Below are 17,272 nucleotides of genomic sequence, written 5' to 3'. Positions count from 1 at the left end.
TGCTAAACATGAGCCAGGCTACATTCAATATTTCTTCCATATTATTTCATGCAATATTAACAAAGTCCAAAAAGTGGTTATTGGTATCTGCATTTTACAGATGAGAAAACAAGCCGAAGATTAGAGAAGTTAAATGACTTGAATAAAGTCACACAGCTGGGAAGCCGTCAGCACTAGTTTTTGCTACTTTTATTTAGAAAACATGAAACTCTTGGACTATTCGTTTAACTATCTTTAGTATTATACAGAGTGGATAGTTTTTCTTAGTAGCAGAGAGTTAGGGATTTTATCACAGCCCAGAGGCAAAGTGGAGATGCATAAATGTGTGGCAGTGAGACCATCTGGATTACATTTAGTCAGGCTTTTGTTGGTGAACAGTAAAATTAAGGTTGGGTGGGAAAGGACCCATGTGCTTCTCATATTATTTGACCAGAGTACTCCTAAGACACAGAAGCATGAACTCATATTTCTGGATAAGGAGGCATATTAAATCATAACTCTTTCAGTTGCAAGTAACAGAAATCCACTCAAATTAGCAATCATAGAATGGCTGGAAAATTTACTGACTCACATAAATGGGAAGTCTAAGGGTATACACAGCTGGATCCAGTGTCTCAAAACCTGTAATCAGGGCTGGCTTTCTCCCTCTCACTCCTCAGGATGGGCTTTTACTAAAAGGCACATAAGATGACAGTCTGTAGCTTAAATCTCACATTCTCTAAGTTCAATAACTCCAGCAGAAAGTCGTTTCTCATAATTGGAGCAAAAGTATTTTGGAGGAAAATTCAGTCATGTACTTGTTCAAGAACCAGTCACTGTGGTCAGGAAAATGGGCCCCACTGGCTGGTGGAGGCTGTGTGGTCACCCTTCTGAGTAGGCGATGAGGTGTGCCAGGCATGGGGTTAGCCCTACTCAGACCGTAGGGTTGTCTTCCCCAGTGGAAAGCAGGAAGGGGGAAAAGGTTTCTAGACAAAACAACAGATGCCTACTGAGGGATATATTGTTCAGTGCAAGTCAAAAGGTCTTTGAGGTCATGCCTTTTACCTTTAAAATCCATGTAAATTTTGTTCCATGTCTGCATCTGTTATAATATTTTAAAAGCATTCCTTGTGTGGATTGAGTTCCTGCAGGAAATGGATTCTGAGGGGTAAAATATGAATTCAGGAGGTCTTACTGGGAATTGCTTTGGGGAACACCTGTGAGGGAGGAAAAGCTGAACTATGGTGCCAGAACAGCAGGCCTCAGCCAATCCCACACAGAGCTCAGAAGTTGCGATGGCCCTTCAGGGTTGTCCCAAGGGAGGCAAGGGGGCCTGACCTGTGTACTTCCACACAGACTGATGATTGGGTATGGGCTACCCCAGGGACGGGCACACCCATGGCAAAGCAGCTCCTTGCTCCAGGCACTGAACACAGCTCCTGGAGCAGCATTAGGTTATGACCCCTTGGCAGACAACACCTCCAGCAGCCAGTGAAAGAGAGAACTTCATACCTCAGGGGGGTGCAGGGTGTGGACCTGGGCAACTGACCACAGCATCCATTACATTACCTGTGAGTAAAATTCACTCCAGGAAATGTCATATTTATATGTTGTTGTAAATGCTCCCTGGTATATTGCTGTACTGTTGGACCAGAGGTCCCCCAGAAATACGAGTACTTCAGTTTGCTGGCCACAGCAGAGACACTGGGAACCCACCGAGAGGGAGTGAAAAGATAAACCAAATGAGGAAGAAACTGGAGCAGAAATAACAGTTGAGAGACCTACTGTAATCAACTTTAATAGTAGCCATAGGAATCAAGAAAAAAAGAAATATTTTCATCTTGCCAAAGACCACCCATCTTCTACTGTACCCATACTGTTTGTCTTGCTTTCTGTTGTTTGGGTGCTAGAAGAGCTAGAGACCATTGGAAATTAAAATTAACATTTAAAGTATTATTTGTCTTTGGGGTACATGTGTGTAATTCATCAGTCTTACACAATTCACAGCACTCACCATAGCACATACCCTCCCCAATGTCCATCATCCAGCCACTCCATCCCACTAACCCCCCTCCACTCCAGCAACCCTCAGTTTATTTCCTGAGATTAAGAGTCTCTAATAGTTTATCTCCCCCTCTGGTTTTGTCTTGTTTCATTTTTCCCCTCCCTTCCCCTATGATCCTCTGTCTTGTTTCTCTGACTTACTTCACTTAGCATAATACCCTCTAGTTCCATTCATGTCATTGCAAGTGGCAAGATTTCGGGGGTTTTGATGGCTGCATAGTATTCCTGTGTGTGTGTGTGTGTACACACACCACATCTTCTTTATCTATTCATCTGTTGATGGACATCGAGGCTCTTTCCATAGTTTGGCTATTGTGGACATTGCTGCTATAAATACTGGGGTGCACGTGCCCCTTCAGATCACTGCATTTGTATCTTTGGGGTAAATACCCAGTAGTGCAATTGCTGGGTCGTAGGGTAGCTCTATTTTCAACTTTCTAAGGAATCTTCATACTAGATGCCCAGAGGAAATTCACCTCCTTAAATCTCTTTTCTTTTGCTATTTTAATTATAAAAAGCTAGAAAGAACACACTTCTAGTCTAAAGAATAATATATACCTTAAGTCATTAATTGTTTTGGGGATAGAGCCTGGATTAGAGTCCTCAGAGGAACAAATTAAATGTATGTGTGCCTCTTCTTTTGGTTTCCTTTCTGCTCAGCTCTGATTTCAACATATGAATACTTGATGAAGATTGTGGGCTTGGGTCGAAAACCATGGCTTTAAATCATCAGAGATTTTTTTAATGACCACTAATAATCCCTAGCAAAAAATTAGGTATTTTGATTATCAGAAATACTGTGCATACCAGAACATCTGGTATGTCTTTAGACAAAAAAAGAAACAACAAAAAGTCCTAACTTAGTAATAATGATTATTATTCAGATTTTGACATAATATTTTACCAGATATTAAGTGTCCATGATCTGCAAAGCCCAGTTACAGTTCGTAAACTCTGTTCTTTTATAATATCAATTCATAAATACCAATTTTTGCGAAAGTAAAGTACAGCTTTATCCAGCTGTTTTCTAAGAGTTTTCTAAACCATTGGGGGTCAGCATCAGGACTCTTAAATTCCCAACAGGACCATTCATCTGATGTCTCTTTCACACTTACTACCTCATGTCTGAGACCCTGATGCCACTTCTCCCTGCTTCACTCTGCTCCAGCGCACCTGCAGGGAAACTGTAGCCATGTCATTTAGCCTCACTTGTGAGTCCAACCACAGCAAGGGTTGTGCTTGGGGCTAAATGTTGGCTGCTTGAAGCCTTAGCACTTGTTAGCTGTCGTTTTTATTTCCCCACACCCTGCTGTAGCCAAGAGCTGCAGCCAGGACCACTGGAAAAGAGCAAGGCTCTGGAATGGGGCTGGGGCCGTACAGAGAATTTAGTGGTACATTTTTGGAGCTGATTTCCCCAGAGGCTGTAAATGCAAGGTCCTAATAATATTTTAAATACAACAACATCGTGATATAGATGGTAATACCTTCCTCTTAACAGTGGGGAAACACAGACCCAAAGATGGTAGGTAATGTAGCATGACTCAGGAGTGCCAAGTATCTCATTACATAATCTCAAACAAGAACCCTGGCTTTGTTTTAAAATACAGTTTCCCCTGTTGTCCAAAAGTTCACATTATGCCTCTTCACTTTTATAGAAAACCTACATTATGAAAGACCTACATTAGGACGATAATGGTTTTTTCCTTAAAAGCAAAATTTCTTTGGATTTCTTTCAGCTAGCCAACACAATGTAGGTGCTAGTGTAGGTCTTCAGTTGAAATGAAGTGGCTTACATGAACTTTCAGAAATCAGAAGATACCTATAATCATGGAAACACATTCTGAAACACGTAAAAGTGTTCCTCCCCTGACTAATTTCTTTTGTAGCAAGAGAAGAAATAATGCATTATTTATACCACATTTTCTTCAAATGTTCAGAGTAATTTTATTCTTTGTATATTAATACTCCTATACATTATTAAGTACAAAAAAAGAGCAGGTGGTATTATTCTCATTTTGCGGAAGATCAAGCAGATGTTGAAAAGCCAAGAATAAATGGTTTAGAAATGTTCTCTATGAAGTATTATTTTCATATAAATTAAAGTAGGTTTCATACAATACATTTAAACTTAGTCCACATGCATTCAGGAAAATAAGCTCAACAAAAAAATATACTAGAGTTGATTTATTGTGAGTAGGAATTAGGTATAACACAAACTGGTAATCAATAGGTGAATAGACATTTTACTTATCAAGATTTTCTTAAAATTGCAAATGTTGGATTAATGCAGTTTCATAAGGTATAACATTGTGTGTCAACTATACTCAATTAAAAAAATTAAAAATTAAGCAAAAAGGGTCCAAACTTGCAGTTATAAGATGAATAATTTCTGGATATTTAATGTACAGCATGTTGACTTTAGTTAAAAATATTGTCTTACATGCTGGAAAGTTGGTGAGAGTAGATCTGAAAAGTTCTCCCCATATACACAAAAAGGTAATTATTTGATGTGATGGAGATGGTAATTAACCTTATTGTACTAATAATTTTTGCAATATATATATATATCAAGTAATAAAAAGCATCTTATATATTGAAATTTATTCATGAAATTATTTTACAAATATATATGGAGCGTAAAAAGTACCAGTGCTTACATCAGCCACTGAGAATAGACTTTTGTTTCATGAAACCTAGGGGGAAGGCACAAACAAATGTAAAATAGCAGTGTAATAAGGGCTAAAGAGGAAGGTGTACAGTGCTATATGCCATTGTACAATAGGAAGATTTGGCTTAGTTGAAGGGGAAGGAAGGGCTTTCCTGAAGAATTGGTGATTCTGTTGACCCTAATACCTGAAGAAAGAGCAGAAACTTTCATTACTTAGGAAATGAAAGAGACCAGGCATGGGGGTGAGGGGTGAGGAGAGGAGAGCATCCAGGGCAAGACCACATCAGAAATGAGGCAAAGGATGGCCACGGTCGCCAAACCGTGGAAAGAGCCAAGATGCCCTTCAACGGATGAATGGATAAGGAAGATGTGGTCCCTGTACACTATGGAGTATTATGCCTCCATCAGAAAGGATGAATACCCAACTTTTGTAGCAACATGGACAGGACTGGAAGAGATTATGCTGAGTGAAATAAGTCAAGCAGAGAGAGTCAATGATCATATGGCTTCACTTATTTGTGGAGCATAACAAATAGCATGGAGGACATAGGGAAATGGAGAGGAGAAAGGAGTTGAGGAAATTGGAAGAGGAGATGAACCATGAGACACTATGGACTCTGAAAGACAATCTGAGAGTTTTGAAGGGGCAGGGGGTGGGAAGTTGGGGGGGCCAGGTGGTGGGTATTATGGAGGGCACATATTGCATGGAGCACTGGGTGTGGTGCATAAACAATGAATTCTGTTACGCTGAAAAGAAATTAATAAAAAAGAAAAGAAATGAGGCAAAAATTAGGTAACATTTAAATTAAGAGATCTTCAGGGGAGATAAAAAGAAGAGGGCTTAGGTTATATGGAGGGAGTGATATCTTTGAGATTTAATGGTGGGTTGAATATGGAGGTTGAGGGAGAGGGCTGTGTCATTACCATTTAGGGGTGCAAGTTAATGTGGTGACAAAGTTAGCTACAAGGCCTAGAAGGAAATTTGAATGAACAATCTCAGTTCATCCCTCTGTAATATTGTATTTATTCCAGTCTACTATTGACTAAAATCTACAGAGAAGTAGATTCTGTACTATCTGCTTTAATATACTTTGTTTGACGGTATCTGTTAGAAATTTTAATTTGAGAAGCTAGCTTAATGAAATTTTTACCCCTAAATGTTTTTATTTTAATTGGTAGAATCTTAAGAAGATTCAAGAAATGGAAAAAAGTGATGAATCCAGCACAGACCTGGAAGAGCTGAAAAACGCTGACTGGGTAAGTATTCGGATATTCTCTATTCTGCTTAGTGTTGAAGACACAGTGTAATGTGTTTTGAGGGGTTTTGTTTTGTTTTTTAAAGATTTATTTATTTATTTTGGGGAGGGAGAGTGCACGAGTTGTGGGGGAGGGGCAGAGGGACAGAGTAGGAAAGCAGACTCCCCACTCAGCAGGAAGCCCAACACTGGGCTCGGTTTCAGGACCCTGGGATCCTGACCTGAGCCGAAACAAAGAGCTGGACACTTAACCAACTCAGCCACCCAGGCACCCCATAGAGTAATGTTTTTTAAAGTGCTTGTTATTGGGGTGCCTGGGTGGCTCAGTCACTTGAGCATCTGCCTTCAGCTTGGGTCCTGGGATCAACCCCCACTTCGGGCTCCCTGCTCACTGGGGAGCCTGCTTCGCCCTGCTCGTTCTCCCTCTCTCACTCTCAAATAAATAAATTTTTAAAAAAATAAAATAAAATGCTTGTTATTAAGGGCTGTAATATGAATTGATACTGTATGAATTCGAATATCTAGTCTTATGTTTGAGGAACTGTCTATCCCCCATTTTACAAAACTAATTGGTTTTATTAAAGCAGCCCCAATGTCTTCTAAGAACTTAGGTGTTTGAAAATGTTGACCTTTCTAATATTATTAACACTTAAGCGTACTCTTATAAGTTAGAGTTTAAGCTCTGTTTCAGAATAAGATGTGAAACTATAGGGTAGTACATTCATTTATCTGATGAATAACTACTGGCTCTCTGCCCTCATAAAGCAGAAGACAGACCTTCAGCACAGATGATTGCAGTATATTTATGTGGCACACTTTGAATAGCTGCTGTTTTTCTGGCATGATTCTAGATCCTGGTGAAACCAAGACTCCCTGCCCTCATATATCACTTAGAGTTGGGTGGGCACGACAGCACTGAGGACAAGAGAGTCAGTGTCATGAAATTAGACTGAGGTATGTTCAGGTGTCAGTGGGAAGCCACAGTTCAGGATTCTGACTTTTCAGGTTAAGGATAAACAGTGGTTTAATAATGACACCATTAAATGAGGAACCAGGCATAGAAGCAGATTTGAGGAAATGAACAAGTTGCTTTTGACATATTAGATTTTAATTGTTTTATTCTTTTCTAACAGCTTTATTAAAGTATAATCAGCATGCAATAAGTTGCACATATTTAAAAGGCACAATTTGATAAGTTTTGATATGTACATACACACATACATACCCATATATACCATCACCATAATCAAAATAATGAGCTCACCCATCACCCATCACCCCCCAAAGTTTCCTTATACTCCTTTGTAATCCTACTTCCTGCTTCCCGTCTCCCCAGTTCCTAGGCAATCAGTGATCTGCTTTCTCTCACTGTAGATTAGTTAGCATTTTCTAAAATTTCATGTAAATGTAATATAGTATGTATTGTTTTTTACTTGGCTTCTTCCATTCAGCATAATTCTTTTGGGATTTCATCCATGTTGTTGCCTATATCAATAGTTTAGTGTTTTTATTACTACTAGTAGTCCCTTCTGTTATATAGACCTACATGTGTTGATATATGAATGTAAATATTCTTAATTTATTAATGATATCTTTACTGAGATATTTGGAATGATATTAATCTGAAACATTTAAGAGTAAGGTTAAAAAACAAGTAGCCTGGAGGTGCCTGGGTGGCTCAGTGGGTTAAAGACTGTGCCTTTGGCTCAGGTCATGATCCCAGGGTCCTAGGATCGAGCCCCGCATCGGGCTCTCTGCTCAGCAGGGAGCCTGCTTCCCCCTCTCTCTCTGTCTGCCTCTCTGCCTACTTGTGATCTCTGTCTGTCAAATAAATAAATAAAATCTTAAACAAGTCTTGTAATTTTAGAATAATATTGATTGTCAATTTTCCTTTGTATAGAATACTCTGGTAGTCTTTTTCCAGCTGTATTTCATCTTAGCTAATACATTTTTAAATTTGTTTTCTTATACATGGAAGCCAGATGAAGAACTCCAGGTGGTCAGAATTTAGCAGTTATTATAAACTTGAACTAAAAATTTATTGCCTTAAGGCAGACTCTTTTAAAAACTAGTAGGATCACTGACAAGAGATACACTAACTGCAGAGAGATTTCATTTGCCTAGATCACCAGCCTGTTTCTTGTAAGACCATTAAAGTGAATTATTTAGAAATAGTAGAAAGAAATGAGTAAAGAATGAGGAATAGAATGAGGGAGAATTAGGATGGCAGGATCTAAACATCTTGGGATCTTACTTGAGGAATATGAGGTAAAAAATCTCTGGGAGTACATACAATGATAGTTGTGTACTACCTTAATGCTAACTGTGACTTTAATTTCTGGATTAAATTTCTGAAAATTTTTGCTATATGATAATATATAAAGGACTGGCTATATAAAAGGTCTGTTTGAATCCTTTCATAATTATTGCAAAATTGTCAAATGTGAATAATTATCCTGTAATTTATCTGCTTTGTGAATTCAGTGTTTCACATATGTCAGGTTTTCCTAAAGCCCGGGCAGCTCAAGAAAAGAGGCAGAATTTTAAAAGATGAGATGATATTTGAACTGGATCTTAAAGGAATCAATATAAGAGAATTTGGGACTAGAGCATTTTCAAAAGAAAAATCAAATATTTTAGGAATATTGTATTAGAGTAACTTTAATGGCAGAATTTAAGAATCTGTTTAAAATAGAGATATTTTCGAAGGTATTCTAATGGATATACTATAATACTAAGTGCATCAAATCCTTTGTGGAATAAGAAATGGCATACCCGTTTTTAAATCGTAAATTGTTTTTGAAGAAGTTTAGAAGACATTTTGAAGAAAAATGAAGACATTTTTGAGAAATTTAATCCACAATTATTTTATGTAGATAATTCTTAAGAAATACCTCACTTCTTAAAAACGTTTTATTTATTTAAGTAATCTCTGTAACCTTACGTGGGACTCAAACTCACAGCCCTGAGATCAAAAGTCCCAAGCTCTTCCAACTGAACCAGCCAGATACCTCTAGCCCTTGGTTTTTAATAAATATATTTAAGTAGCTATTTGAGCCGCTTATTAATTTTAACAAGCTACAGTGTTTCAGCTAAATATCATAATGATTTACCTTTGACAGAAGTAATGACTATGACACCTTAGCTTGCAGGCTGGAAAATTAAAGTATTAGTGTAGAATAATAATAATAATATACATATTTAATGTGTCTTATATTATTATAAGAACTTCATATGTATCTCATTTTCTTGAGAGGCCAAAAAGGCGATCACTGTCATTTGTTAAGAAAATGAATATTAAGTGATCTGTGCAAAGATAGTGATAACATAAAAATGATCATTTTTGAGCATTTTCCATGTACAGAACTCTGTGTATCAGCTCTGACCTTCCAGTAAGTTATGAAGTACCACTTTCTTTTATTGATGGGGAATCCAGGCTTTAGAAAGGTGAAGGAACTTGCTGGATATCAAGTAGCTACTAGGTGGTTGTATCAATTAGGGGTGGCCATAGGAATCCTGCCGCATAACCAACCACTACAGAATCATAGTCACACAAAGCAGTATATTTACTGAGCTCACGAGTACAGATGCATCGTGGTAGCTCTACTCTGTGTATGTCTCATCCTTCTCCTGGGCAGCATACCAGTCCAGGCATGAGGCTCTCATGGCAATAATAGAAGCACAAGTGACAAGCCCATTGTGCATTTGCTTTTGCAGCCTTTGGTCACATCATATCAACTACTGTTTCAGGGGCCAAGCAAATCACGTAGCCAAACCCAGTATTAGGGTATGGGACATATACTCCTCTTCAGTGAGTAGAATCACGTAACTGAGGCTATTAATGCAGCCTTGCGCAGTGGATGAGTTAGGGTTTACGCTCAGGTGACTCAGCACTTAGAGCTTGTGATTCTCGACTGGCTTTCTACCCACCTTTTAACATCTTAAACCTAATTTTCAAAAGCTGTTTTGTTTGGTGTACTCAGTGTTTTGCAAACCAAGCTCTTCATTTTTTCTTTCATTTTTTTCTCTGGTCTGTAGCTATTTAGAGGAAACTAGCAAATTTATTCATGGACATCTCTCCACCCTTGATTCTTTTAGGCTCGGTTCTGGGTTCAGGTGATGAGGGATTTGCGGAATGGAGTAAAACTTAAGAAGGTCCAAGAGCGACAGTACAACCCTTTGCCCATTGAATATCAGCTCACCCCTTATGAGATGCTAATGGACGATATTCGATCCAAAAGATACACTTTGCGAAAAGTGATGGTAAGTAACAACAACAACAACAAAAACTATTAATAGACTGAAATGGTTTTCCTTCAGTAATTTTATTGGTTGAACATGTTCTTCTCAGTGTTAACATTTTGAAAATCCTTTCTTCCCTTGGAAGTAATACATTGTAATACATTACAGAAAATTTGAAACATACAGTAAGCTCAAAGAAGGAAAGTGACAAATGGGTAATTTCACAACCCAGAGAGATATTTTGTTAACAAGCTGGTATATAACCTTCAGTCTTTTTTTTTTTTTTTTTAGATTGATTTATTTATTATAGGGAAAGAGAGAGCAGGTGAGCAGAGGGAGGGTCAGAGGGAGAGAGACTCTCTAGCAAAGTACAGAGCCCGACACGGGCTCAATCTCATGACCCCATAATCATGATCTGAGCTACTACTCAGGCACCCCCAGTCTTTTTTCTATACATTTTATTCAGACAAAATGGATTAATATTGAACACTTTGTTTTGTAACCAGTTATTTTCCCTTAACATATGAATATTTTTCCAAGTAATTATATGTTGAAAATCTTCATTTCTAAATAACTACCTCTTTTATAGCTTTGTGGCTATACCAGAGTTTATTAAACCAATCAACTTGCATCAAGTTGTAAGCAGCTTATTTTGTGAATCCTTGTATTTAAATCTTCTTGAATAGCAACAGTGAAATCTTTAAGTTAGGTTCTTAGAAGTGGAATCCTGACAGCACTGTGTCTGAAATAAACCTAGAATGTGACTGCTTCTTACCACCACCACTTCAGATCCTCTCCATTCCAAGCCACCATCTCTCACTCACACTAATACACACTTTAAGTGGCATTCCTGCTTTCGCTTTTGCCCCTTTTACTCAATTTTCCCCCAAAATAGCCAAAGTAAACCTCTTAAGGTAAAAATGTGATGATGTCATTGTTCTGCTCAGAACCTTCCAGTGTTCTCCATCACACTGGGAACAAACCCCACATTCCTACCTTGGCCTACAAAACCCCACAGGGTCTGATACAGGTTACGTTTGAGAACTCACCTCCTACCACCCTTCCTGGTTAATTTCCCCTCCTTCGCCATGCTGGTCTCTGTTGCTGCTACATGCTCCTACAACTGCCCCTTTGCTGCCCCTTTTCCTGGAACTCTCTTCCTACACATCTACTAACTTGCCTTATTACTTCCCAGGTCTCTGCTAAAATGTCCCCTTATAAAGTCTTCTCTGCCTCTCTACCCACATGTTTCAAGTAGTTCACGTTGCCATGTATTTTCAGATTCGCTCTCTATCTCTCTTATCATTATAGGGACTTAGTTCTTTCACTGTTACATCCCCTGTGATGAGACCATGTGCCTGACACACAGCCAGATGCTGATTACTGTGCCCAACAAATAGTTGTAAAATGAACTAATGAATTATAGCCACATTTTTTGAGAAAATTTAATTAGTTATTTTATGTGGAAGATTCTTACAAAACATATCACTAGTTTTAAAATAGATTTAAGTAGGGGTGCCCTGGCAGGCTCAGTCTGAAGAGCATGTGACTCTTGATCTTGGGGTCAGGGTTTTGAGCCCCAGTTGGTTATAGAGATTACTTAAATAAATAAATAAACTTAAAAAATAAAATAGATTTAAGTAGCTCTTGGAGCTCTTTGTTAATTTTAATAAGCTCCACTTTTGAAGCTAAGCATTGCAGGTAAGTATTTTGTTGATTTACTTCTCAGTAAATCTGATTTCCTTTTACAAATGAAGAAACTGAAGTTTAGAGGTGCTGCATAACTTCCCAAGTTCAGACAACTAGTTATAAGGCAAATCCTGTTTTCATTTTCATTCTGTCTGACCTCTGAATCTGTGCTGTGTGCTACACCCATGTAACCAAATTGCCCTTTAGTTATATTGTAATGATTACTATTTACAACATAATCATTTTTTCTATTTCTTCCTATTCTTGACCAAAGTGGGTATCTTTTGGGATTGACAAATTTGAGAGAAAATTCTCCTTCATTTTTAAAATCTATATTTCTTTGATTACAAGTGCATTTAAGCATTTTAAAGCATACCCCATTTTTTTTGGTATTTCTTTTTTTTTTTTTCCAAGTGCCAGTCATCTTTTATTGGATGTTAATTCTGAATTAGGATATGAAAGGATTCAGGGGTTCCAGGCAAAGGTCTTGGTCAGGACTGCCACATGTGCCTCCACACTGGGCCCTCTTCAGTGGTACTTGCATAGCCTGAGTTCCTTGTAACAAGGAAAGTCGAAAGTCCTTGAAAAGCACATAACCTGCCAGCACCATAGAAATACTAGCGAAGCCCCCTTTTTTCACATTGACATACTTGTAATACCAGTAGTAACCTCTTTGAGATGATCCAGCAGTGCCCTTAGGGGTGAAATCCCACATCAGTATTCATCTGGGCAGCTCTCCTAGTTTCACATCCATGAGCTTTTTCTCCTTCACTGCACAACTGATGCCCTCTTGGAGTCCTAGGTGCCTGCTCCCTTTTTTTTTTGTATTTTTAATTTTATTTTAATTTAGCACTATTTTTTAAAGATTTTATTTGTCCGAGAGAGAGCGCACTGGCAGTGGGGAGGGGCAGAGGGAGAGGGAGTAGCAGACTTCCCACTGAGCAGTGAGCTTCATTCAGGCCTGGATCCCAGGACCCTGAGATCATGACCCGAGCCAAAGGCAGATGCTTAAACGACTGAGCCACCTGGATGCCCCTAATTTAACAAATATTTATTGAGCACTTCTTGTGTGCCAGGCACTATTTTAGACCCTGGAAAAAGGACCCGCAGTCCTTATTCTCAGGAAGTTCACAGTATGGTGGCAGCCACTGGTGACTTAGGCAAGCATTAACAACAGCATAATAAGCTAAGTGTAAGAGGCTGTATGCCAAAAAACAATGTTCAAAGTCCAGAAAGTAATGGGATCTGACACAAGAAAGCAACCGAAGTTTTCCATAATTAAAGCCCTTTTCACTCTGTAATTCCTGTGAAGAATGAATGTCGATGATTTCTTTTTTAAATGACTTCACAGTATTTCCTAGTGCACTGTGAATTATTTACCCAAGACTCTTTTAATAGACATTTAGGATTGTGTCCAGTTTTCATTGTTTTAATTAGTTTTCTGATCCTCATACAGACATCTCATCTCCTTGGTTTCAATATCTTTTGGTGAGATGAATAGATCAAGAATTATGCACATTTTAAATTTTAATACATGTTGCCAAACTCTTCTCCAGAAGAACTGTACCAATTTATACTTTGTTTGTTTGTTTGTTTGTTTGTTTCCAATTTATACTTTTACTAACAGTGCAAGATAATTTCTGTTGCCAATACGCTGTCTTTTTTAAAAAATGTCTTCCCATCTGAACTTTTTCCTGAGTGGGAACACTTAACAGTAATCACAGGTGATTTTCTTCCTTATCTTGAAGAAATTATTTAGAAATTCATACTATTGATTAAAATAAGTAAATGTTGGGACGCTTGGGTGGCTCAGTGGGTTAAGCCTCTGCCTTTAGCTCAGGTCATGATCTCAAGGTCCTGGGATCAAGCCCCGCATTGGGCTCTCTGCTCAGCACCCGACCCTGCCTCTTTGCCTACTTGTGATCTCTCTCTCTCTCTCTCTGTCAAATAAATAAATAAAATATTTGAATAAAAATAAAATGAGTAAATGTTGCTTCTGCTTAATAGATTATTAACATTTCTAACTAAAGTCTTCTACCTGTCACCACATATAGCTAAATCATTTTTTTTTATCAGAAAAAATAATTGTGCTAAAAAGTAGTTAAACTTATCTGATACTAAGAATTAATGGGATAGGGGCTTCTGAGTAGCTCAGTCTGTTGGGTATCTGCCTTCAGCTCAGGTCATGATCCCAAGGTCCTAGCATTGAACCCCACCTCGGGCTCCCTGCTCAGTGGGGAGTTGGTTTTTCCCTCTCTCTCTACCCCTCCCCCCACTCATTCTCTCTCTTTCTCTCACTCTCTCTCTCTCTCTCAAATATATAAATCTTTTTTAAAAAGAATTATATGGGATGGATTCCTCTTATAGATGCTGATTTAACAGGTCTCAGCTGTTATATATTAGGTGAGACTTAAGATCATGTATTTGGAAAATAATTGTGATTATACATAGACACAGTGGCAAAGAACTGTGCATCCAAGTTGGAAGGCATTTATAAACATAAATAGTTATTCTTTCTTTCATTCTCATTCATTTTAAGATAAAGTTCGTATTAAATTACCTATTTTAAAGTGTATTTATAGTTCAGTGGCAACAGTGTTGTGCAACCTCTGTCTCTGTCTCTGTCTCTAATTTCATCACCCTCAAAAGAAATCCTGTAGCCATGAAGCAATCACTCCTAATCTTCCATCGCCTGAGTCCCTGGCAACTACTATTCTACTTTCTGTCTCAATGGCTCTACCTATTCTGGATATTTTATATAAATGGAAGCATATAGTATATAACCTTTTGTGTCTGGCTTCTTTCATTTAGCATAATGTTTTCTAGGTTCATCCATATTATAGTGTGTAGGAGTACTATTCTTATAGTGGAATAACATTTTATTATGTGCCTATACCATATCTGTTTATCCATTCATCACATGATGAGTATTTGGGTTCTTTCCACCTTTTCACAATTGTAAATAGTGCTGCTGTGAACAATCATGTATGTGTTTTTGTTTGAATACTTGTTTTAAATTATTTGGGGTAGATACCTAAGGGTGGAATGGTTGGATCATGTAACAATTCTAAGTTTAACTTATTGTGGAACCAACAAACTGCTTTCCACACCACTTGCACCATTTTATGTTCCCACCTGCAGTGTATGAGTTTCAGTTTCTCCGTATTCTTGCCAACAGTTGTTATTGTCCATTTTTGTTTTTAATTATTACCTACTGTAGTGAGTATGAGGTGAAATCTCATTGTGGTTTTGATTTGCATTTCCATAATGACTAATGATGATATATGTGTTTTCATGTGCTTGTGGGCCATTTGTATATCTTTGTGGAGAAAAGTCAGTTCAGATCCTGAGCCCATTTTTTTTTAAGATTTTATTTATTTATTTGAAAGACAGAGATCACAAGTAGGCAGAGAGGCAGGCAGAGAGAGAGGAAGGGAAGCAGGCTCCCCACTGAGCTACAGGCACCCCGAGCCCATTTTTAAATTGTATTGTTTGTATTGTTGAATTATAAAAATTCTTTGTATACTCTGGACATTAGACTCTTGACAGACATAAGATTTGCAAATATTTTCTACCATTCCATAGGTTGTCTTTTAACTCTCTTAATAGTGTGCTTTGAAGCATTAAGGTTTTAATTTTGCTTAAGTCCAACTTTATCTATTCTTTCTCTCCCGTTGCTCAGGCTTTTGAGGTTGTATCTAAAAATACATTACCAAATCTACCCCAAAGTTTTCTTCTGAGACTTTTATACATTTAGCTCTTTAATCTATTTTAAGTTAATTTTTGTATATGGTGTGAGGTAAAGGTCAAACATAATTCTTTTGCATTTTGATACCTGTTTGTTCCAACATCATTTGTTGAAGAAACTATTCTTACCCCCATTTAATGGTCTTGGGACTATTGTGATAAATCTGTTGAATTCAGGAGTTTACTTCTCCCACATTCTATTTCATTGATCTATTGTGATTATCCTACGGCCATCCCACCTTGTGGGGTTATTATAATATAATACATATATTATAGCTAATTATTGTAGCTTTGTGATAAGCTTTGAAATGTAAAAGTAAGTCTGCCGACTTTTTCTTTTTCAAGATCATTTTGGTAATTTAGGGTTCTTGAGATTCCATGTCAGTTTTAGAGTAGATTTTTCAATTTCTGCAAAAAATACCATTAAGAATTTGATAGAAATTGTATTGGATCTCTAGATCACTTTAGGTTATGTGTCATCTTTTTTTTTTTTATAATTTTTTATTTTTTATAAACATATATTTTTATCCCCAGGGGTACAGGTCTGTGAATCACCAGGTTTACACACTTCACAGCACTCACCAAAGCACATACCCTCCCCAATGTCCATAATCCCACCCCCTTCTCCCAAACACCCTCCCCCCAGCAACCCTCAGTTTGTTTTGTGAGATTAAGAGTCACTTATGGTTTGTCTCCCTCCCAATCCCATCTTGTTTCATTTATTCTTCTCCTACCCACTTAAGCCCCCATGTTGCATCACCACTTCCTCATATCAGGGAGATCATATGAGAGTTGTCTTTCTCTGCTTGACTTATTTCGCTAAGCATGATACGCTCTAGTTCCATCCATGTTGTCGCAAATGGCAAGATTTCATTTCTTTTGATGGCTGCATAGTATTCCATTGTGTATATATACCACATCTTCTTGATCCATTCATCTGTTGATGGACATCTAGGTTCTTTCCATAGTTTGGCTATTGTGGACATTGCTGCTATAAACATTCGGGTGCACGTGCCCCTTTGGATCACTACGTTTGTATCTTTAGGGTAAATACCCAATAGTGCAATTGCTGGGTCATAGGGCAGTTCTATTTTCAACATTTTGAGGAACCTCCATGCTGTTTTCCAGAGTGGCTGCACCAGCTTGCATTCCCACCAACAGTGTAGGAGGGTTCCTCTTTCTCCACATCCTCGCCAGCATCTGTCATTTCCTGACTTGTTGATTTTAGCCATTCTGACTGGTGTGAGGTGATATCTCATTGTGGTTTTGATTTGTATTTCCCTGATGCCGAGTGATATGGGGCACTTTTTCATGTGTCTGTTGGCCATCTAGATGTCTTCTTTGCAGAAATGTCTGTTCATGTCCTCTGCCCATTTCTTGATTGGATTATTTGTTCTTTGGGTATTGAGTTTGCTAAGTTCTTTATAGATTCTGGACACTAGTCCTTTATCTGATATGTCGTTTGCAAATAGGTTATGTGTCATCTTAATGAAAAGTCTTCTAATCCATAAACATAGAATGTATTTCCATTCATTTATGTCTTATTTCTTTCAGGAGTGTTTTATGGTTTTAAGTATACAAGTCTTACACTTCATTGGTTAAATTTATTCTTAAGTATTTTATTCTT

At 37.9% G+C, this 17,272-nt stretch overlaps 1 protein-coding gene across 4 annotated transcripts in view; it reads left to right on the top strand.

Moving 5' to 3' along the window:
- SPIRE1 (spire type actin nucleation factor 1) overlaps positions 1-17,272 on the top strand; it is a 190,041-nt gene that overhangs the window by 117,845 nt on the left and 54,924 nt on the right. For all 4 annotated transcript variants that reach the window (XM_032309249.1, XM_032309250.1, XM_032309252.1 and 1 more), the window contains exons 5-6: positions 5,891-5,968; positions 10,066-10,230. In XM_032309249.1, the coding sequence (XP_032165140.1) occupies positions 5,891-5,968; positions 10,066-10,230 (243 nt within the window). The remainder of the gene's footprint in view (positions 1-5,890; positions 5,969-10,065; positions 10,231-17,272) is intronic.

This window comes from Mustela erminea, chromosome 13 (assembly GCF_009829155.1).
Source record: "Mustela erminea isolate mMusErm1 chromosome 13, mMusErm1.Pri, whole genome shotgun sequence".
In the NCBI taxonomy this organism is placed as follows: domain Eukaryota; kingdom Metazoa; phylum Chordata; class Mammalia; order Carnivora; family Mustelidae; genus Mustela; species Mustela erminea.
Note: the sequence above shows the minus strand (reverse complement) of the source record. Positions and strands in the feature narration are given on the sequence as shown.